The sequence below is a fragment of the Archocentrus centrarchus genome, chromosome 12, assembly GCF_007364275.1.
Source record: "Archocentrus centrarchus isolate MPI-CPG fArcCen1 chromosome 12, fArcCen1, whole genome shotgun sequence".
NCBI classification, from domain to species: Eukaryota; Metazoa; Chordata; class Actinopteri; order Cichliformes; family Cichlidae; genus Archocentrus; species Archocentrus centrarchus.
The window spans coordinates 7618118-7642454 of NC_044357.1; the positions used below are offsets into that span (position 1 = coordinate 7618118).

The 24337-nt window shown below is 39.9% G+C and overlaps 1 protein-coding gene across 2 annotated transcripts in view; it reads left to right on the forward strand.

Moving 5' to 3' along the window:
- LOC115788998 (protein INSYN2B-like) overlaps positions 1 to 24337 on the forward strand; it is a 33389-nt gene that overhangs the window by 3549 nt on the left and 5503 nt on the right. The window contains exon 3 of one of the 2 annotated variants that reach the window (XM_030742141.1): positions 1523 to 1597. In XM_030742141.1, the coding sequence (XP_030598001.1) occupies positions 1523 to 1597 (75 nt within the window). The remainder of the gene's footprint in view (positions 1 to 1522; positions 1598 to 24337) is intronic. The other variant, XM_030742142.1, reaches the window with a different exon arrangement.

Consider the following 24337-nt stretch of genomic DNA (forward strand, 5'->3'; position numbering starts at 1 on the left):
TGCAACCCTTGGGCTAATGGAACTGTAAACCCAAGGCTACAAGGGCCTCTCAGCATCGGGTTATCTTTAACAGTCAATCTTCTCTTAGACTTTATTAAATTAAGATAGATAGATAGATAGATAGATAGATAGATAGATAGATAGATAGATAGATAGATAGATAGATAGATAGATAGATAGATAGATAGATAGATAGATAGATAGATAGATAGATAGATAGATAGATAGATAGATAGATAGATAGATAGATAGATAGATAGAATAGATAGATAGATAGATAGATAAATAAAGAAAGAAGGCCAGACATAATATTCCGATCACAGCTTTTTACTAAAAGATTGTCTCCTCTCTCCTGGAATGGAGGAGACAAGTGGGTTGTTGTAGGCAGATTATTCTTCACCAAAAAGGGAATATCCACAGCCCAGCAGTAATAACTTCCCCACATCGTGCACTGTGAATATTACAGATAGATGGTTGTTGTGCCTAAGCTTTGCTGTGATGCAGCTCCTCTATTTATAGCCAATCCCTGTATTGCAAACAGTGTCAATACAAAGCTCTGTGGACAGAACACAATATAAATTTGGTTAAAATGAAAAGGCAAAAGCTAAAACAGCAGGGTGAGAGACAGAAAGAGGAAAACGCAACACCAGATTGAGCACAGCAGACAAGAAAGCAGGGGAGCATCTGTAGTTATTTTCACAATGTCTCATGTCAGTCATGCAAGTGTCATCTCTCAATATGCTAAGGAACTGATCTCATGTCAGACCACAGGGAGGCTTTTGGGAGTTTGGGTGCACTTAATTTGCAGTAGCTTGTTCCTCATGCATGTATGCAGCAGGCGGGAGAGATTGAAATCAGTGTTTAGTTGTCATCATGTGGTTTCAGATGCTCCATGTCTCTTCAATGTAAACCTGTTACCATTTTCATCAAGTCTTTAATTAATCTGCTTCCTACATTGTAAGCTGCTTAGTAATTTCTTCTGCCTTATCATTCCAAAATAGTCCATGATGTGGGGATGAGAAAAAAAATTCATGGATACACGCGTATAGATGTGTGTCTGTGAATCCATGGAAAGACTTGACTGATGCCTGAGCAGTGTAATCCAAATCACAGTGTTAACACTAACGCCAGCCCTTTGAAGACATTTGAACATGTGACTGAACAGCCTACTGTCTCATAAAGTGACACATCTTGCATGTTCCAGTATTCAAATTCAGTCCCCGGTCTTGTGTATGCAGACTTGACTTCTACCTCATAAGCATTATTTTATGCCTGGAGTGATCTAGTGACTCATGGTTTACGTAACTGACTGAGCCCGTTGGAAGGGGTATCGTTCATTAAAAAATGATCAGGGGTGATTTCAGGGAGGAGATTGGTTTATATGCAGGGATGTGTGTGCCAAAAATTCGACTCAACGAGGGGAAACGATAACCTGAATATGTCTTTGTGGGCTCGCACTAACACACAAACAAAAAACATCCCTCTTTTACCCCTGATATGTCATCTCTGTGCTTCTCAACAGAAGACATTCCTACAGAACCGGACAGGACATTGAGAACTGTGGGACTTGCAGGGACTGTGCGTGCATCATCTACAGGTATGTGGATGTATACATGTGTGAATTTCTGACTATTGCTTGTATCACACGTGAGCACCGAGAGCACAGAGCTTGTGTCGGTGCACAGTTATGTGCATCACGCTGTCACTTTGAATCACATCAGTTTTTGGAAGTTCAGTTTTATGGCTTGGTAGGATTGTCATTCTGCTCTGTGTGACAGCACAGCCTGATAAAGCACTCTGAGTATGGCCCACTCCACCACTGCATAAACACTGCTGTGGGTTTTGATCACTGAACGCACTTATAAAAGCCATATTGATCACAATCATTCTCATGCTCCTCCTCTAATTTTATAGAGTAAACAAGAAACACAGACTTCAGTCATGAATCCAACCCCCCCCCACCCTCTTTGCTCCACTCATTTTTCAACACTTATCTGTCTTTTACACACACACACACACACACACACACACACAGACTGCAAAATCATTCCGCTCTGAGATTTGAATTGAAATCAATCAATTAACAAACAGGATTTCACACTTTATAGGAGGGTGAAGAAAGGCGAAAAGAAAAGTGGGGATTGCAACAAAATTGAAATCCATGTCTCCTGGTTGTAAATGTCAAAGACTGGGGGGAAAAAAACAGAGGAGAGGAGAGGAGAGGAGAAAGAGTAATAGGACAGGAGGGGTGACATGAGTGCTTGCATGCGTGGATGTAATTTGATTATGACAGGATTAAAGCAGTACTCTGATTATTAAAACTTTCATTTAAACACCTTAGAGGGGTTAGGAAATTATTTCATAAATCTGAGAAGGAATAACTCAATTAAGGAGACAAGATTCATCATCAGTCTTTTTAATTGTTGTCTGGAGCTGTGAAAAGTGACATGCATTCACCCCAGACTGATTACTTGCAGTGATTTGATTCTGTGCCCACTCGCTCATTTATTATTTATTATTTTGCGCCACTAATAAGGTGTTTCCTGTAGCTGCGACATATCCTCGACCTTAACTCCATTATCAAGCAAACAGTATTATAACTGAAGCTCAGTTACTGTAAACCACATAAATGATTCAATCAAACTATTATCCTAATCTGGTTGTGCTCAGTAATTTATTTATACTGTGTATGCAGAGCCCGTCAATCAAGACACATGGAAAAAACAGTAGGGGAGGCAGCTGAGGATAAGAAAGTAAAAGAAAAGAAAGAAAGAAAAAAGAGAGAGATCTAAAAGAAAAGATCTGAGATGTAGAAATGAAAAAAGAAAAGAGGGGAAAGAGGCCGATAAAGAAAATGATTGATTCAGAAACTAAAAAGAGCTTCATCTTGAATGCAACATTACTCCTCAGGAATGTCGCAGGAAAAAGTTAAAAAAAAAAAAAAAAGGAGACAGAAATCCAAAAGTTATCATTTTGGTACGTTCTTCTGTCTCATCGAATTTTTTTCTCTTGGTGGCAGTTCTGAAATATTTCACTTAATATCACTCTGCGCCGAAGACATCGCGAGCCTCGGTTTTCTGGTCAGATGAGGACTTATCATTCAATCTGCTGCCAAGTCGACATGTTTCTTTCATGTGTGACAAGAGGATTTTCCTGCCCTGAAAGGGGAGGAGATTCTCTTTTCTCCACGGCTCAAGTAGAGCCAAGTTTAGAAAAAGAGAATTAGACAGCAATAAAGAAAAAAAGGTGAAGATAAAGCGTAGCCTGAAAAAGTGAGTGATGGAAAAGCCCTAAAATCTGACAAGGCAGATTTCATCAATTAAAAAGCTTCTTGAAATCTTAGTCCTCGAAGAAAAGCCCAGCTCAGCACGCCACACCCTGTCAGTCTAGTTGAAAAGCTAAGACAGGAGTTTATTCACAAAAAATGAATTCCTTTTCAGATTTTTGTGCAAGAGCATTTGTCATTGACAAGTAAGCCAAAACAAATTTCAGCTGAAATTTCAGTGGCTAAAATAAATGCTTAAATATTACTAGTGGATCAGATAAGCACTCGCATGAAAAGGGTGGCAATAAACTCACAGGTTAATATCCACAGTTCCCTTCAGCTAAGGTGAGTTTTGCAATCTTTCAGCTCATTGTTTTGGTTTTCCAGGCTGAAACTTGTCCATCTTTTTCAGTCATGTGGTGCTGGTGCTTCATCAAGCCTCTGCCAAAAACAGACACATATTTGGGCCCAAAGAACTACTGACCTCAGTGGCTCTGGGAGGGGCCAAGGCAAGAAACCTCACAGATGCAGACTGCAGATTTTTCCCCTGACAATTTTCTTCCTCCAGAAATTACCCCAGCTCCCACTACATAATGCAGCGTAACGTTCGGGTTTCAAACTTGTTATAATGTGACCAGATTATTAAAAGGCACCGAGGCAGAGCAGGTGCCAGCATTGGCACCACAACAGCAAAAAAGAGCTGTTTTCTGCATTCTGATTCACTGCACTCATAGTACTGTTGTTTTGTTTTGTTTTGTTTTTTGTCACACAGCTGTTTCCAGTAAGGATACAAATAAGTCAATTATTTGGATCTCAGAGCACAGATAAAATCTCAAAATAAAAATAAAAAAAGCTGAAACCACGGAATTTTTGTGGTACGCACATGGATTTAATCCACATTTAATCTGAGTTTTCTCCCACTTATAGGGAAAGGTTTTGAGCAAACTCATATACCTTTTGCTGACTTGTGTGACTGTTCTGTTGCCACATAGACATGCACTTTATTTAAGATGGGGGTTTACATCCAAACTATTAGAGTGCTGAGCAAAATCAAGCTGAAATGATCCATTTCCTTATTTTTCCATACTGACAAATCAACAACATTAGCATTCTAGTGGCGATTCTGTAGTTTTCAAACAGAACAATTGAATTATGTTTTTGATCCTGTTTATTAAGTGTTTTTTCCCCCTGATTGCTTATGTCACAAAAGGGCAACTTGAGGCGGAAGCAATCAGGGAAAACCCCCACTTATTACCGAGGGAAAAGAAAGGTGTTACGTAGTGATGCGTGTAAAAGTGGGATTGTAAAATCTGGAAAATCTGAGGACAAAGTCTAACCCTTATTTTAATGGAGGCATCAAACTAGATGTGATAAACATCTCATTAAAAGAAAAATAAACACCCATCAACAATATGAATATGTTAAGTACAAAGCTACCATGATACGTGTGTATTTAAGCGTGTCTTTTTTCTCTAGTTTCTCAGGACATCTTTCAGGGCAAAGCTTATATAAAAATGCTAATGACACTTTAAGCATGCAAATGTAGATACTAGTGGCTACAGAGTGTGACATTTTGAGCATTTTGTACCCAAACAAGCCTCATAAACAAGCACTTCATTTGTTCTGCTTTTTAAGGTCTCATTTTACAGGAAGAATAATGCACGATGTATCTGATGTTATTTATCCAGCACCGGTGGCACGTTAACTGCATATTAAAATGTGAATTCGATTGTGTGGCCGCGCAGGAGTGTTAATTAGTGAGTGCAGTTGTGATTTTTTTTTCTCTCTCTCTCCCTGTTATTCTTTTTGCTAATGGCGAATGTGCTGTATGAAACGGAGTAGGGAGGTCTAACAAGGAGCTGTTGTGCTTAATCCCCGTGGAGTGTACGGAGACAGCAGCCTAATCAGATCTGCGCTCTGCTGCTTTATCTCGGCAACTGCTCTGTCTATTGCTCGATCACGCATTTCGCTGGAGGAGCTTGATGGGCTGCAACTTGGAGATGGATTAATGACTCTGTGGACCATACGTTTTCAGCTAAACTATGAGTCTACTAATGTTTTTTTTTTTTTTTTATCTTCTTTAAAACAAAACCGTCATCGCCTTCAGTGAACAACAGATAATTGAGATAAAGGAGTGCTGAGGAAGCATTCGTGTCTTTCTCGCTTTCCTTCCAGCTGTGGAGATGTCACTCATGTTTGTTTCAAATCTGCGCTGTGGCCTCGTTTCACACTCATATTGTTTTCTCTCTATCGCTCTCATTTACAGTCTAGCTAGACTCTTTAAACATTTGTCCATGAGTGCCTATTCACATCGGTGATATGCATATGCATGCCAGGCGCAGTGGTGACAGAGGATTTCTTTTTCATGTCTCGTAAGATGCAGGCTATAGACTGATCCATCAGGATTGACTTGAGATGAACATTTTGTGACAGCGCCTACAGTGCTAGCTCATCACTCCCCATTCCCACCACACACCAATCATGAATCAGCACTTCCTCGACGCACATCTCCACTGACACAACATCACACGACAGATATTCGCACGCTGTCCTTCGATTATGATAGACCTCAGAGTGAGTTGGTTGAGTAGTTGAGAGTCTGGAGACTGGGCATGGGAAATGAATTAGGAATGACTCCTACTGCATCTCAGTATCTCTTTTTTTTATTTTGGCTATGTGTCCCGTCACCCCCCCCCCCCCCCCCCCCCCCTCCCGAAATGCCTAACTCTAGTGTGCAGTGAAATATTAATCCACATTAAGAATTCATCACAACGGCTTTAAAAGATTTTAAAAAGTAATAATGGTGTCGAAGGAGACCTGGAGTCATCTCTTTGTTGGCTCGATATGGGTGAAGGACGATTGCCAGAGACGCTTGTCCAGTAGATTTCTGTGATGGAGCAGCTCTGCATGCTTTGCATGATTAAACATGCAGCTCAATGCAAGCTGAGTTTCTGAGAGAATTAATTGATTGAGAGAATAAATTGATTGGGTTAAAAAGAATCTAAACAGCATGTGGCTTTTTGTGATTCTGTCAAGCTGTGAAGGGCTGAACAAGGGAATAAAGCGAAGGGGAATAGAGTACACTAAAGCGAAGAATCTAGTGAGAAAATTCAGTGTCTTTGCAGTCACTCAAGTGAGTGTTAAGAGTTGTGGGCTGTGGTGCATGGAGCCCTCATTCATACAACTCTTGCCCTCCATAATATGCTTCTGTCTCCTTCCCTATCTCCGGAGTGCCACTTCACAGCTCGGTCTCACGTTTCCTTTCACCACCTTTGAATCACCTTCTCATCTGGCCCAGAAGCGCATAGCAGTCCAATTCAAATATTCCCACCATGGTCCTAACACTGGCCCATAGCTACTGACAGCTTCGCATTGTCCTGCTTTTATCCAGAGGAATATGCTATTTTACAGACATCAGAAAGAGGCGCCTTTTCCCGTAGATTGCTTGTGTCACTTCCTCTGCTCTGCCTCCGCTTCTTCACCCCCCACCCCGCTTTGAATATAAATACATTTCACACCTAAATTGGGATGAGGTGAAGTGGTGCAAACTGGCAACTTTGGATTGGGTATAGAAGCAGCAGGAAAGAAGGGTGAGAGGAACGTCAGAGAGAAGGTTAGTAGGAACGATTGTTACTTACAGCTCTGCATTACCCTCCATAGATAAATGAACCATGACCCCAGCATATTTCTATGCACAGTTTACTCATGGAAATCAACATTTGCACTATATGTACAGCATGCAAATGAGAAGACACTTGTCCAAAATAAATCTACACCACCATGTGCACATATTTAACAAAGCTCCCCTGAAACACAGTGATGTGTGAACTAATTATAGATGAACTTCTCATGTTCATGTACACAGGGATATTTCTGAACCTGTATCTAGCCTTCAGCCTTTCATTAAACATTGACAATTCCCTGCCATTATCATAACTGGTAGAGAAAAGACCTGACTCAATAGAATATAAAATGTATTCTCAGAGGAGAAAATAGAAGTTAAGAAAGAGGAGGAGTGCATCTGTATTTGAAGATGCAATGAAGCAACGAGAGCAGGAATAAACCACACTTTTACGTTTTATGAAACATAAACTATTTGGCACTGAATCACATACAAGTTTAGTGTCAGTGCGCTGGTATTTGTATCTCACAAATCAAGGAAACTACATCTGTTTCACCATTAATCCGATTTACTTCACCATTGCAGCGCTGAGTCTGAAGGGTTGTCTTATTTTGAAGGTTTCCTCTTGTTCTGTGACATCGTCTGTGAGGCAGCAGTCAGAGTTTAGACACTAATGTAGTACTAGTACTGTGACTTTTGACCTCGCAGACCATGTAAAAAAGTCATTCATGTATAACCCTCCAATGAGATTAAGCTTCTGTTGTGGATACCAACATGTTTCAGCTTGTTTTTTGTTTTGTTTGTTTGTTTTTTGGTTCACAATTTTAGTATTTTGGTATAATGTCAGAGTTCTCTTAACATTGTCTTCAAGTGCAACATGCATCTTTGTTTATATGTGAATACTGAATATTGCCCATTCTTGTTTTGGAAAAAAGGATTTACCAGAACGAGTGAAATGTCCTGCATAGTGAGGCAATTAAGTAATGGATATATTATGAATGTAAGCCATAAATAATATCTTAGGCTGAGCAGCAAACTGTCAAGGCAAGCAAGGAAGGCACTGCTTGCCCAGTGAAATCCAAAAATAGACATCAATTAAAACCCAAAGTGAAAAGCGAAGTGTTCTGTCCCATAAGCTTCTCTCATTGCCTATTTGCACCATCCTTTAAATGACTGCCATCTTTGTTTTGTGACCACCGTTGGCCTTTGTCTCTGGAAGCAGGCTTAACTCTACTTGCCTCTAATTACACTGCTGTCTGCAGCATATGCTGATTTTATGGGCATGTCCATGTCCTGTTAAAAAGGCTGGAGCTGGGCAAGCTGGTAGGCCAGCAGCTTTATTTTTCTGGTAATTTGCACATGCACATTGTGGTTAAACGTCTGGTCTTTGATGAGAAACTGATGGAAGACTGTTAGACAAACTGCTGCTGGCTCTGCTTTCACTGCTCCAAGATCAGTTACCATCTGTGCATTGTGCGGAAACTTCAGCAAATAAAACACAATGATAAATGTGATAAGTTTTCTCTTACTAACCACCTTAGCCAATATGTATGACGAGGAGGGGGCTCACCGTTTCTGCTTGCCATTCTGTAAAAGTCACTGCACACCACTGCTTATGTCTGGTATAATGGCATTCCAAAATTTTGTGGCAAGAATGAAAATAAGCAGAGCAGCTCTTAGACCCCATACAATCAAGAACAATTTAGTTACCAGTCAAGCTTATTTCAATTGACTGCTGAGGCTAAGGTCCTTCAGTCAGCCAAGATCTGGATATAAACTTCTTGCTGCTGAGCCTGGATTTGCTTTTCTGGATATTTTAAATATCCAGGTTGTCAATACCTGATGGGAAATTGATCCAAACATGAACAGATATATTCCGTACTGTGCAACTTAAGCAAAATAAAGAAATTAAAAAAATAAATAAAATAGAGAAACAGGGAGAGACAGATGTAAATAGAAACTGATAAAAAGACAACAAAAAAAACTGATACCTGGTGTAGTATGAGTGTAACTGGATATGAAAGGTTTTTGTCTCTCTAAAGAAAGATTTGTCAGAGTCTTGACAGTGACCTTTTGCTAACAACCCCATCAGAGCTTTCCGAGCTGTGTCGACGTAGGGGTGTGTGTGCGCACATGCGCACCTCTTATTCCCGTGGATGAGGCTGATAATGGAGAAGTGGTGTGTGTGAAATGTGTAAAGGGCAAGGCAGGCAGTTCTTCTGCAGTAATCCATCTTTACTTCAGGGCTGAGCAGCGGATCAACAGGCATCTCGCAGGGGAGAGGGAGAAAATACACTGTAGGCATCAATCTCATTCATATGAATCTACACAGAGGAAACGTTCAGCCAGCTGTAGTACGAGATTTTCACAGTGAGAAAACAAGAAAATAGATATGAAGAGCATTATTGGTTCCATATGCTTACTTTTTCTCTTGAACTGCTGACAGTACTACAGCTAGGTAAAAGCAGGCACAGTGGTATGTGACGTGCTCACAGTGCATACATCTAAAACACTTTTGTTTCAGACCATTCAAAGGAGATGTGAAACCGTAAAATTGTTATATGTCCTTACAAATGTGTATCCATCCCCGTCATGAGTTTGTTTCTGTGTGGAAATGACAGATATAAAGCTGGGTGTGAAACAGAGGAGTGAGAGACACACCAAGAAAAGCAGGAGAGCGAGAACCCTTGTTCATGCTGTTTGGCAATAATCACATACCGAACTTGTGCCAACAGTGAGTGCCAGATGGTGCCCATCACCGTTCTGCCATGTCTTTGAAACAGGGAGGAGAGAGGAAGATCAAGAGTGGCATGTGGAACAGGGAAGCTCTGCCTAATGTGGATGATGTGTCATATAAATACTAATCACGCTAAAATCTCACCCACAGCTAAATTAGATCCCTAAAGCTCATCCACTAGCACCCACTCTCAATCTTCTCCCTGCTTTGGCACTGTGCCTCTGTCATTATCAGAGATGATCAATAGATGTGGTATTAAATGCTGAACGCTAACTCTGGAAGTATTTTTTTCCATTACTCTAATAGTATTCATGGGCACCACTTTATTTTGGGAGATATAAGTGGTAACTGTCTGCTTGACTGAAGGATAATAAATAAATGAATAATGCTTTAGAGGTTCATTATAGTGTTGTAGTGTGTGAATTGGCAATTTCCATAGTTGTTGTTTCACCTCCAAAATAAACCCTGGAGTATTATAGAAATTAAACATTACTGCATGGTGATCACCATCCTCATTACAGGCAAATATGTTTATACCTCTTCGAAACATCCACTCTGGAAGGCAAGATGAAAAACATTGTTTTAGACAAGATTGCTGTTAAAGTAATAATCATGCCTCACCTTTTTGATCAGCTTTTCTTTATGCAAAATTGGCCAGCATACTCTATTAGTCAATTTTGTTAGTGCAACGAGCTTTCCAACCCGAATGCCCATTAAGGTTGCTTTTTGCGCATCTCTGATGATGACCCAGGGGCATAACTATTTGGTGAGGTTCAGAATTATAAAAGGATGGAGGTTTGATATAAATTAATTACCTTCATTGTCATGGTTGCAAAGTTAAACATGCTCAAAATGGGAATAGTATTTATTTATTTTTTACAAAAAAATCTTTTTATTTGGAGCAGGAAACAAAATGTAATCTTCTGTGATGAAGTGTTGGCTGACCCAGCCATCTACCCTGACCACCTCCCTGTGCACTTTATGGATCAATACCTAGATCATCTCATTTGCTCCTTTAATATTCATAGTTGCTTTTGCTTATAATGTTAGCATTTGTGAGTAGTAGTTTTTTCTTTATTTTATGAGAGTACAGTCTATTTCTAAATAAAGTTTTAGAAAAAGATTTACATGGTTCACACTTTGGAACTTTCTCTTCCTATTCCCTTGTGTTTTTTATGCATCATGATGCCATGACCAGGGCCAAAGATTTTAAAATTATTGTGAGTGTGTGTGTGTGTGCGTATGTTTATAATACCTTGTGGGGACAATTTTCCTGACATATACTACGTTGTGGGGACCAATTGCTCCTTGTGGGGACTGGAACCTTGTCCCCAGAAGGGGAAACCCTGTTTTTGGGTCAGGGGTCAGAGTTAGGGCTAAGGTATGAATTGAGTTTAGGTTAGGGTTAGGGTTAGGTATGTGATGGTTAGGGTTAGGAAAAGGGTAAAGGTAAGGTTTAGGCTGTAGAAATGAATGGAAGTCAATGGAAATTCCCCACAAAGATAGCAAAACACACTTGTGTGTGTGTGTGTGTGTGTGTGTGTGTGTGTGTGTGTGTGTTTGTGAGCCAGTAAAATTTAAGCACAGATCTACTATTGAAAATAAGCAGACAAACGTTCTTGGGAAATGGTGTCATTATCGAGTTTGCCCAGCAGAGCACGCTCTGATATTTACAGCACTGTCTGCAGCACATGTAGCAGAGTCGCATTCCAGCTGAGCAGTAGTGTGATGCTGAGCGGTGTCTTCGCTTTATATTGCTATTTAATTTGTGAAACACACTGCTGGAAAGTTAACAAGCAATGAACCCTTCATTTGCCCTTTACAGTATAATGTAATCCTGGCCTTATGTGACACAATCTATCGGAAGTTCTTACAGTAAAAATAAAATATCTGTATTGGGCCTAAGAAAACACAGTATTGTTTGAGTTTGATCTGTTTATGAGGGTGAAAAAAACATTCCAGCTTTCTCCCTGTTTTTTCAGCCAAATGTCACAATCTTCATCATGAAAGGACTAATTCAGTGTATTTGCACCAGAGATGATTTACATAATAAAAATACTCATCAAAGCTTAGCAATTTTATGGATTTTTGGTTCCTTCCACCTTCTTGTCAGTGATCTGCTGAACTTCTTTTATATCGCATAAACATGGGTGGATTAAATAATAGCTGCAAACTCAAAACTCATGCTTTTTTTTTAAACAGAGATAAAACAAATTTATTATGCCTGTCGTATATAGTTGACATATTTGGCTGTTCCAAAAAAAAAAAAAAAATCCTGTTTGTCTGAAAAAGATTACCTAAAAAAAAGTAAACATTGCTATTAATCCATATTTGCTGTATCTGTGCGCATATCTTCCAGCTCAACTCAGCTGCAATTCCTTATTACCCTGAGATGCTGGCGCTACGAAACCACACCCCTTTATGTGGAGGAAATGACTAAAATAGTGTGTGCTTATGAATGTGTGTGACAGATATAAAGATGGATTGATCCTAACTGCTAGTTGTTTTTTTTACAGGTGGCAAGCTGCCACCATGCCATCACACCTCTGTCTTTCAGATCTCCTCAATCACCACTCATCCATCAGAGCCTTCCGCTCCAGCGGCTATCACTCAATACCTCAGCGGTGCTGAGGACAAACTGGCACTGTGTGCAACCAGCCATCACCTTTTGTCTTTGAATTCCCCCTTAGCTGACTTACTGTACAGTTGCTGTGTCGAGGTAATGTCCAAGTAAATTATGGACAAACCTTTAGAGCAACAGAAGAAGTCTGCGGTACTTTTATATGCAAAGCTGCTGAGTTCTGGATAAGTATTGATTGTAGGCGGGTGCTGAGGAAAAATCCTGGCTTGAGTGTTAGGACAGACTGGGTAAGCACGCCTCATCACATATGCTGCACTAAATTTGGCCCACAACAGCTCAGAGAGGCTGAGCAGTAAATTTTGGTCCAATTTTCTCAATACCAGCACTCAGCTCATATCAACACAAATCTACACTGATTTGTGTTTAACCACTCTTACACGCTGAAGCTCTGCTTATACTCAGAATTACAGCTCAACTGAATTGAAATGACATGTTCAGCAGTTCATGACTCAACAGGGGTGGTTAACCATCCAACTTTCCTGCTCAGCGGTCCAGAAACAGCGCTGTATAGGCAAAGTGGAGACATGTGAAAGATTTACCATTAAAGCCCCCCCACCCCCAGTAGCTATTTATTCTCATGTCTGTGATAGAATTCAGTGTTTTGTGCTTCATCCAGCTTTTAAGGAATAATTCATTTAAAGCTGCTGCACTCATTCTATTTTATACTAATATTCAGTGGCATGAAGTGACTTTTACACAAAGGGATGCAGAGACAATGACCCCCCTCTTTCACTGCCTCTCTCAGAATATTTTATATTCTGCTGGATAGTTGATAATCCAGAGCAATGCAGACTATTCTATAAAATCATGTATGTTTGTAATGTGGCTGCATGTGAGGAACATATATCTTTAAAAACAGCTTTTAATAGCCCCCAGAACAGGTCAACATCTTCATTTAAAATGTATGGTAAAATATATGTACTACATTGCCAAAAGTATTTGCTTGTCTGCCTTCACACGCATATGAACTTGAGTACCATCCCATTCTTAATCCATAGGGTTTAATAAGATGTTGGCCCACCCTTTGCAGCTATACAGTAACAGCTTTAACTCTTTCTGCGAAGGCTTTCCACATAGTTTAGGAGTGTTTATGGGAATTTTTGACCATTCTTCCAGAAGCACATTTGTGAGGTCAGACACTGATGTTGGATTAGAAGGTCTGGCTCACAGTCTCTGCTCTAATTCATCCCAAAGGTGTTCTCAGATTGAGGTCAGGACTCTGTGCAGGCCAGTCAAGTTCTTCCACACCAAACTCTCTCATCCATGTCTTTATGGGCCTGCTTTGTGCACTGGTGTGCAGTCATGTTGGAACAGGAAGGGGCCATCCTCAAACTGTTCCCACAAAGTTGGGAACATGAAATTGTCCAAAATGTCTTGGTATGCTGAAGCATTAAGAGTTCCTTTCACTGGAACTAAGGGGCCCAACTCCTGAAAAACAACCCCACTCCATAACCCCCCCTTCCACCAACATTTGGCACAATGCAGTCAGACAAGTACTGTTCTCCTGGCAACCACCAAACCCAGACTCATCCGTTGGAATGACAGACAGCGGGAATCATGATTCGTCACTGCATTGCTCTAGAGTCCAGTGGCAGTGTGCTTTACACCAGTGCATCTGGTGCTTTCCGCTGTGCTTGGTGATATAAGGCTTGGATGCAGCTGCTCAGCCATGGAAACCCATTCCATGAAGCTCTCTACACACTGTTCTTGAGCTAATCTGAAGATCACATGAAGTTTGCAGAAAGTTGGTGACCTCTGTGCATTATGTGCCTCAACATCTGATGACCCTGCTCTGTGACTTTACATGGTCTACCACTTTGTGGCTGAGTTGCTGTCATTCCCAAACATTTCTACTTTGTTATAATACCACTAACAGATTCAATTCAATTCAATTCAATTCAATTTTATTTATATAGCGCCAAATCACAACAAACTGTCGCCTCAAGGCGCTTTGTATTGTGGGTAAAGACCCTACAATAATACAGAGAAAACCCAGAGAAAACTTTCAGGCGCCTCTTCCACAGAAGAGGCGCCTGAAAGCTGAAGGCTCTGCCTCCCATTCTACTCTTAAGTATCCTAGGAACCACAAGTAAGCCAGCAGTCTGAGAGCGAAGTGCTCTATTGGGGTGATATGGTACTATGAGGTCTTTGAGATACTGTAAGATGGTGCCTGATTATTCAAGACCTTGTATGTGAGGAGAAGAATTTTAAATTCTATTCTGGAACACCTGAATTCAATTATTTCGATGGGTGAGTGAATATTTTTGGCAATATAGTCTAAGTAAAATAAAAATATTCTAGCTGTCTCAGCACCTTACTTGAATTCACTGTGCTCTTTAGAACGAGCCATTCTTTCTCAAATGTTTGTAAAGAGAGACTGCATGGCTAGGTGCTGGATTTTGGCAAAGGGACTGAAAATACCTGAATTTAAAGATTAGGAGATGTGGTCCAATGCTTCTGCCCATATAGTGTATATGACATTGGTAATTGTTAATATCTACAGAGGGATTAAAAACATCAAAGAAAACTTGGTACATTTGGTGAACCAAGCAGTTTCTCATACATGTCTGGTGAAGCCTGCGTCTGTTGGACTTGGTTTATTACAGTGGTTTGCAAAAGTATTCATACCCCTTGAACTTTTCTATATTTTGTCACATTACAACCACAACCATAAATATATTTCACTGAAATTTAATGTGAAAGACCAACACAAAGTAGTATACAATTGTGAAGTGGAAAGAAAATTATACATGATCCAAAACATTTTTTACAAATAAAAAACTGAAAAGTGCTGTGTGCAAAAGTATTCAGCCCCCTTTTCTCTGAGTGCAACCAGTTACATTCAGAAGTTGCCTGATGACTGCTAATGACTAAAAAGAGTCCACCTGTGTGTAATCTAATCTCAGTACAAATACAGCTGCTCCGTGAGAGGTTGGTTAAGAGAATACTGGGGAGTAAACAGCATCATGAAGTCCAAAGAACACACCAGACAGGTCAGGAATAAGGTTGTGGAGAAGTTTAAAGCAGGCTTAGGCTATAAAAAGATTTCCCAAGCTTTGAACATCTCATGGAGCACTGTTCAATCCATTATCCAAAACGGAAAGAGTATGGCACAACTGTAAACCTACCAAGACAAGGCCGTCCACCTAAACTTACAGGCCGAACAAAGAGAGCACTGATCAGAGATGCAGCCAAGAGGCCCATGGTGACTCTGGACGAAATGCAGAGATCCACAGCTCAGGTGGGGGAATCTGTCCACAGGACAACTATTAGTCGTGCGCTGCACAAATGTGGTCTTTATGGAAGAGTGGCAAGAAGAAAGCCATTGTTAAAAGAAAACCATAAAAAGTCCCGTTTGCAGTTTGCCAGAAGCCATTTTGGGGACACAGCAAACATGTGGAACAAGGTGCTTTGGTCAGATGAGACCAAAATTGAACTTTTTGGCCAAAATGCAAAACGCTATGTGTGGCAGAGAATTAACACTGCACATCACTCTGAACACACCATCCCCACTGTCAAATATGGTGGTGGCAGCATCATGCTCTGGGGCTGCTTCTCTTCAGCAGGGACAGGGAAGTTGGTCAGAGTTGATGGGAAGATGGATGGAGCCAAATACAGGGCAATCTTGGAAGAAAACCTGTTGGAGTCTGCAAAAGACTTGAGACTGGGGCGGAGGTTCACCTTCCAGCAGGACAACGACCTTAAATATAAAGCCAGGGCTACAATGGAATGGTTTAAAACAAAACATATTCATGTGTTAGAATGGCCCAGTCAAAGTCCAGACCTAAACCCAATTGAGAATTTGTGGCAAGATATGAAAACTGCTGTTCACAAACACTCTCCATCTAATCTGACTGAGCTTGAGCTGTTTTGCAAAGAAGAATGGGCAAAAATTTTGGTCACTAGATGTGCAAAGCTGGTGGAGACATACCCTAAAAGACTTGCAGCTGTAATTGTAGCAAAAGGTGGTTCCACAAAGTATTGACTCAGGGGGGCTGAATACTTTTGCACACCGCACTTTTCAGTTTTTTATTTGTAAAAAATGTTTTAGATCATGTATAATTTTCTTTCCACTTCACAATTGTATACCACTTTGTGTTGGTCTTTCACATTAAATTCCAGTGAAATATATTTGTTTGTTGTTGTAATGTGACAAAATATGGAAAAGTTCAAAGGGTATGAATACTTTTGCAAGCCACTGTAAATAAAATTGAATTGTAGTTATTTTGCTTCTGCTACCTCTGTTTTCACATATATCTGCACATGTATAATTATGCACAGATCATAACTGATTTCAGAGCAGTGAAAGCAGAGCCAGGAGCAGCTTGTCTAACATCCTGGTCACCTGTCAGTCTCCATTAAAAGAACAGAGGTTTATCTACAATACGCATGTGCAAGCAACCAGAAACTACTGTTTCGCTCTCAGCTTGCCAGACAAAAGCCTTTGTTAATGGGACACAGGCATGCCCATGAAAATGACATGAAACTATAGATTCCAATAGCGTGGAGTCAAGCTAGCTTCCAGAGACGATAGCCAACTGCAGCCATAAGATGGCAGTAATCTACAGGATGGATGCAATGGAGGCAATGGGAGAATGTCAGTGGGGCAGAACACAGTTTGCGATGTAAGGAAAGAGTCTACTTTCACTTTGTCTCTTTTAGATTTCCCTGGGCAAGCAGTGCTTGACTTGCTTGCCCTTAAGCATAATCACTTGCTCACTTTACAATCACTTGTTTAACAACAACAACAAAAAACCCTATCCTCTGACTCTGCAATTAACCTTAGCTTTACTTTGCTAATTTTTTATTTTTCTTTTTTCTTTTTTTTTGGGGGGGGGGGGGGTCTGAATCACACCTCTGTTCACCTCTGATCACACCACGATCAGACTGAGCCCATAAAAGCTATAAGTGTTTACAGAGGTCAAGACAGAAAGTTTCTCTCACATGCACAGTTATAGGACCAGAAGTCTTTTTGCAACCACACCTATCGCCATCTGGTGGCTTTCAGATAGAATGCAGGTTTAAGGTAACTCCACATAAGCTTCATTTTTAGGACCCGGGAACTACATCCATTTTTTATAATGTCTATGAATGTAAATCATATTATTTGTCAGATAAATGCCATGGAAATGCTCCAAAAGAAACGCCCATTTCAGTGACTCCAGTTAGCTGAGGTGAAGCTGAGCAGATAGTTATTTGCTATAGCCACCTATGTCAGAAAACCCCAGTCACTCAAAGAGATTATTAAAAAAACGTAACCTCATGTGCAATTGTCCCAAAGAGGGAAACTAGCTATAGAGCCAAAAATACAACAAAACTCTTTGGTACCAGGCTGTAAACAGGTTTATTTCTGCTATTAAGTCTGACATTTTAAAGTGGGAGTCTGTGGAGACTGATTTGCTTTTTGAGCCAGGCCCAACTGCAATTTTTTTTGGGCACTTCAGCATTGCCTTAATTTTCTTGCCCCAGAGACTGTATTTGCCTTTAAAAATTGTGAGGAGCAAAACAGAGACACAAACACTGGTTTTCCATTGGGCAGACAAACAGTTTCTGAAAAAAATACTAATGTTGTCAACTGGATGTGTAATGGTCACTAGGGGGCAACAGCTGTGGTTACAAAAAAGACTTCTAGTCTCATAAAAGTCTATGGAAAAACACCTTCTGCCATGACCTCTGTAAAGATCTCCCTGATCAGTTTATGGGTTCAGTCTAATTTTAGGTCATAGTCAACAAAACATTAATTCCATTTTGTGAATTTTGGTCATTCTCAGTGTCAGACTGGGATTATTGTTAACCAGTGAGCATGCAGTTTCACAGTCAGATCCACTTCTCACTTGTCATATCTGGCTTCCAAACACCATTAGTGATGGTGAAAACACTCATCTCAAATCTTCAAAACAGGACTTCACAAACCAGCGGGCGACATAGCCATGGCTACGTCCATCTTTTATGCTGTCTATGAGCAAGCTGAATAACTTAATTTCATTCTCTCTAAAGAGCAAATTCTGGTGTTGTCTCATTTTGCCTGTAAGGTGGCTATGTTGTCAAAGGTTCACAGTTCACCTCCTCTGTTATGCTACATTTAATAATCAGGTTGCTCAAAGCAGCTCCTGACAGAGGCAGTTAGGTGATAGCAGCATGCATGCACAGTGACCTCCCAAAAGTAATCCAGTAATGAATGTGAATTCACAGCAAGCAACTCTTTTCCCACAGAGCAGACCCTGAATGCAAAGGACAGCCAGCCTCACTCTTGGCTGCTGGTTCAGTGTATGTAAAGCTTTGTCTCATTTATACACTTTGTACAGCATCATCCCACGGTACAATGAGCTCTACAGAGTAAACAAAGCACTAAGACTTAGACTACAGTAGCGGGTCAAGTCTTAAGCTGATAGAGGCTAACTCTGTAAGCTCCTGGGCAGCATCTGCTTTCATTTCTTCATCCCTAGCTTATACTTCCTGAGCAATCAATCTTAACCTGACATAATCTTTATTTACGGTGCCATGCAGATGCAGAGGATTTTTGTTTTTATTTTAAACTTTTCAGGTTCTTTATCTAGCCTTTTAAATAAACAACAGTTCATGTTATTTATTCATGAACACAAATGCAAACAAGTTGAGTTGTGTCCCTTTCTCTCACTGGGACTGGCTGTGTGTGTTGGTTTTTGAAAAACAAAGCACTTTTGAAAGTGCCAGAGGTCACTAATAAGGTCAATTTAGTAAAATCTATGTGGGTAATTGCTATAAAAATGTAAATATTCGGTATTCATTATCACAGAGTTGCCAAAAAAAAAAAAAAAAATACTAGAGAGATGACAGAGAGTTGCACAAGGTTAAAAACATCCACAACAGGTTTCCCTTTGTTTATTCTGAAATGCTGCCAAGAACTTCAGCACTTACTGTAGTTATGCAGCCAAATATGCCGACCTTGAAAAAGTCACATTTGTATTCAAATACAAATAGTTTCAATACATCATATTGTTCTGTCTTTTGCAAAGACATGTTTTGCTGTAAAGTGATCTCGATGATGTGCATTTACACATTTAGCATCCTATGATTAACATAATTATAGAGTCAAACCCTATCATGGACAGCATAAATCTATGATAATGTGTCCCTGAGGTATTATTCATGTAGCCAGTGTCTTTCCTTTCTTGTTCAGTCTCCTTTCAGTGAGCCAGTCTCAGTCTGCTATAGGCATCTGTCTCAGCTGGTTCTTGCCTGAATCCACTATCTTGTTAGTGAAGTCTGCTGTATCTTCAGATTTTTAATTAGATTTCTTCCAGACCTCTTTGAGTTTGATAAATTAAGGTCTGGAACTTATTGGTGTCACTGTGTTTCTGTCCAATATAAAAACTCCTTGGATAGCTTTGTGATTACAGTGGGATGGACCCCAGTTCAGGCCTTCAGAGGAAAGATGTTTCAACCAGCTGTCAATAAAGTGGATCTGACGACAACAACAAGACTTGGTTGTAACCTGGCTGACTGCCTGTCATGCATGAGCTCTCGCCTTAATTGTCTCATTATCTTTAGATGTAAAACAATTTCTCATGATCATTACTTAATTATGTGGAGCTCTTATTTAGTTTCAAAGCTTGTCATCCCAAGATACTTATTTGAAGATGTTGTTTCCAAATGTCAGGCATTTCTTAAAATCTCACTGTAGTTTACATGTCTTGAGGTGTAGAGAGTAACTTTAGAGGCTCTGTTGATAGACTGTCTGATAAACTAGAGCCTGTATACACAGAGTATCTTCGATTCCTATTAATGCCCATCCATCCATTTTCTTCGGCTTATCGAATTCAGGGTCGCAGAGGGACTGGAGCCTATCCCAGCTACCACAGAGTGAGAGGCAGGGTATACCCTGGACCTGCTTAGCAATAATCTGATGTATATTTCTCATTTTGTAAGAGATGGTCTGACACAGCTTCTGTTCTCTGTGGAAACAACATCAACATCTGTCCATCTATGGTTCAGTTTTTGTCATTGTACTGTGACCAGTGTTGATGAGCGAGATGATGTCAAGGTTTCAGCCGTGTTCTGTCTTCCGGCTACTGCTAGAAATTCTCAGCTGCTGCTTGTTTGATATGTAAAATCAAAATAGCAAATGTGCATCAAGGTGCATAATATATAATATCATTGATGCTTACAGAAAGCTATTCTAATACAATTAAAACCCCATCAAAACATCTAAAAATGTAAGTATATCTAATTTATTGTTTCATGACCCCCCCCCCCACACACACACACACACACACACAGAACAAGGAATTTCAGAAATGAGACTTTAGTTTGAGAGACTTTATTTATTTACTTCATTCATTTCTATAGCACCTTTCTAAACCAAAGTTACAAGGTTCTTCACAGAACTCACAAAAAAAAAAAATAGCAGCAAAGGCACACAGTTCTCACTTTAAACTCACCTTTCCTCTAACATCACAATTCAGTCCAAATTTCAGGGCCCATCAGCCTCCGTGCTATTTGTTTTCAGTGCTACTAAAAAGACCTTAGCATTGTCACATCCAAAATGAAAACAAAGTCACTGACAGCGTAATAGCACGCTGTTCTTAGCATTTGGCTCAAACTTTCTGTATATAGTGCAGCTGTTCAGTGCAGCTAGCATGACTGTAGAGTCCTGGTGCTATCACCAGCTGCGGCCGTGTGTGTGTGTGTGTGTGTGTGTGTGTGTGTGTGTGTGTGTGTGTGTGTGTGTGTGTGTGTGTGTGTAATGTGGTTATGGTGACACCTGCTATGGTGGGAAATGGTTTTGAGTACTTTGGCAGGGGTTTACAGTACCAGTCAAAAGTTTGGACACACTCTGTGTGTGTCTGTCGGCTCGTGCACAGATTGCAGTGTCGGATTTTTACATCACCATGATCTTGGTCAACCTACTCCACTGGAGTGTCTCTAGAGAATTTGGAAAGAAGGAAAATAATGCTGAGTTATGCCATATTTGTTAATGTGTGTTGTCTTTTTGACAATTCAATTTGACTCAAAATACAAATGTATGAAGTTGAATCGGTGACCATAACTAAACAAAAGCATACGAAACAAGAAGCACTCTGAGAGTGCAAACCTCCACCAAGGCACCTCACTCTCTGAGCAGTATTTACTTTTAAGGGAATAGTTTTGTATTTTGTATATGTTCATTTTGCTTTCTTTGTTCTTTTAAAACTTACTTTAACAAGTTTGTAGTGCAGTAAAACCCGATAAGGACAGCATGACAGATGTTTACTTTGATTGCACAAAGATTATGGAGGAGCAGGTCATGAATAATAGGTATTGATTTGCAAATAACTGGACATGAATAGCTTGAGCAAAATTATATAATTTTATACTACAGTATATTTATAACTAACCAGACAGCTCATTCTCTTTCTCTTGACAATACATTCTTTAATGGGAAAACACATTTGGGGGTCAACTTGAAAGAAAGGCAGAAACATAGTCAGGTCAGAGGTCAAATGTGACATGATATTTGGACGCAAACTATAATGTAATATTTAGAATTCCCATACACCAGCATCATTTCCTAAATGATGCCAATAAAAACAAAGGCAGTAGAAATTTAAGTTTTAAAGACAAAAGACATTTTAGGAAAGTTTGACCTTATTTGACCTTGTAGAAGAGGTCAGAGGTCCACAGTAACGTGACATTTAGAATCCCCATGTATCATTCCCTACATGCCTGTATGTTGTCAATACAAACATGGTAGTAAGAAACATAGTTTTAAATAGCTCTATATAGCATTATTATCGCTTTGATCTTCTTTATATGGTACTTTTTATGTGCTGACAAAACACACCACACTTGTAAGAATCACAGTTTCTGAGTTCTAAGGCGTTTTGTCAATTTTTGACCAATAAATTGTTAAGTTGAACTTGAAGACCTTTGGTGGATGTGAGCCAAATTTGAATGGTTGACCCCACATCACCCCACTCTGCACTCCTCCAAAGTTTTATCAGAATTCATCAAAACTTTTCAAGCTATCGTGTTTACAGACTGAACGATGTGTACACATGCATGCAAACACTACCAAAAACAAAAGCAAGTAATTAATTGCAGTATTATCATAAGTGCATCAATGCTTTTTTTGTAAATATTGTTGTTATCGCTGCACCCACGGTCAGAGTTTATCCTCCCTGTCAAGGGGTGAGAGGCAGGGTACATCTGTACTCAATGGCTCCTGATAAAGTTTAGGGTTCAGTTTAAGAATTTCACGATCAACTTCAGAGCTCTTTATGGTCAGTAACTATAAGATCAGCTGATAAATGCTTGTTGGTGGTGCCAAGGTCCAGGTTAAGGATAAAAGAGGACTGTGCTTTTGAGGTTGTGGGTCCCAAGTTGTGGAACTCACACCCGTTGGCTCTGTGGGCACTGTTGGTACCTTTTAAAAAGAAGCTTAAGAGCCACCTGTACATAAACTTTACTGTACTACTTACTTCATGGTTGCATTCGTGGTTGTTCAAAAACAATCAGACAAAAGACTCGACCCAGGAGTGCCCCAGCAAAGCAGGAGGCCTTAACCAGGAACCTTTTGGCTGTGAGGTACCAGAGCGTCAAGAACTTTGACATTAAATGATCGTCTCTTTGTTTAATTTTCGTGGTGCTCTTATCGCTGTCGTAGAACTGTCTGATTTGGCTGTGGCAGTCTAATCATCCTCCTACCAATTTAATTTCTCTTTTTTTTTCCATCTCACTGAAATTTAATTGCTTGGCCAAATTACAGCCTTGATAAATTCAATTGCACTTACTATGCAGGATTTCTACCTGATGATCCTGGAGAGTGTGTGCTTGTCGTTCATTTGACTTGCAGATCCTGAATGACTTGCAAAGTGTTTTTCAGTGCTGTATATTACCTCTTCACATGCCTCTACTTTCCTATATTCCTAAGAATTATGTTACCTCCTCCTTCAAGAGAAGAAAACAAACAAACAAACAAAATAATAAAACAGACATGTGCTGTGCTTACACCATAAACCAAGCTTGGTTCAAACACAGTATACTCAAAGGACATACATACACAAATAACAGAAGAAGCAGTGCATGGGTCAGTGTCTGGGTATGATCGTTATTCAAGATACCTCCTCGTAATTAATGGTTTATTGAAATAGATGTGCTCAACAAATCACACCAGGCTGGATAAATTACCACTTTGAGGAAGACTGAAATTCTAGATTCGAAAAACAGCCTCGGACACTCTAACACTCTGTGTGTGTTTACACCCCATTCCCAAATCAGTGCAATCTGAATGTTAATGCAACAGTAAGAGGAGGGCCTTTAAAGTAAAGGACCACAGTTTGGGACGCTCTGTGACAGCCAAGCAGAGCAACATTATCTCAGGGTACGGCTTGTTCTCTTGAGTGCTAATATGAAAGTTTCTCGGTACATATTGAGGTTTGGGGGGGGGGGGAGTGTATGTGCTTATATATTTATCTTTTGTTTTGTGTGTTGGCATATGCATGCATCTGAGGTTATGGTGGCTCAACACATGGCTCTCAAACAGGGATTGCCTGTTCATCAAATTCCTGTCATAAGGAAATGTTCTGGGTTTTTTTTTTTCCTTGAAGGATATTCAGCCCATAGGAGAGAAAATTGCAAAGATATTTCGAGTTGATTGCCTTTACTGCTATATTTCTGCTGAAAGTCTCTCCACCACCACTCAGCAAAACCACAGAGGAGAGATGGAGGAGAAATGATGATCTCCTGCTGGTGCAGTTGAATGAATGTTTTATAGATGCAAGGATGAAAAAGAGATGAAGCACTGCCCAATCTCTGTGCTTATATATATATATATATATATATATATATATATATTTTTTTTTTTTTTTTTTAAATGTGGTTATAAAATATTATTTTTCTAACCTAACTACGTAAAATCCTCATTTACAGAAAGTGTGACACATACAGCCAAGTATTGTTCTCTTTCCCAGCTTCAGCTTCATCTGACTGCACTGAAATCTAGCTGTTACTGTTAAGAATACTTCAAAAACTGTTGTTAATTTGCTGCAAAATTTTTAAGCAGTGGATGGGAACAACCTTGAATTCTGTTGTGTGTTAACTGCAAATCTGCTG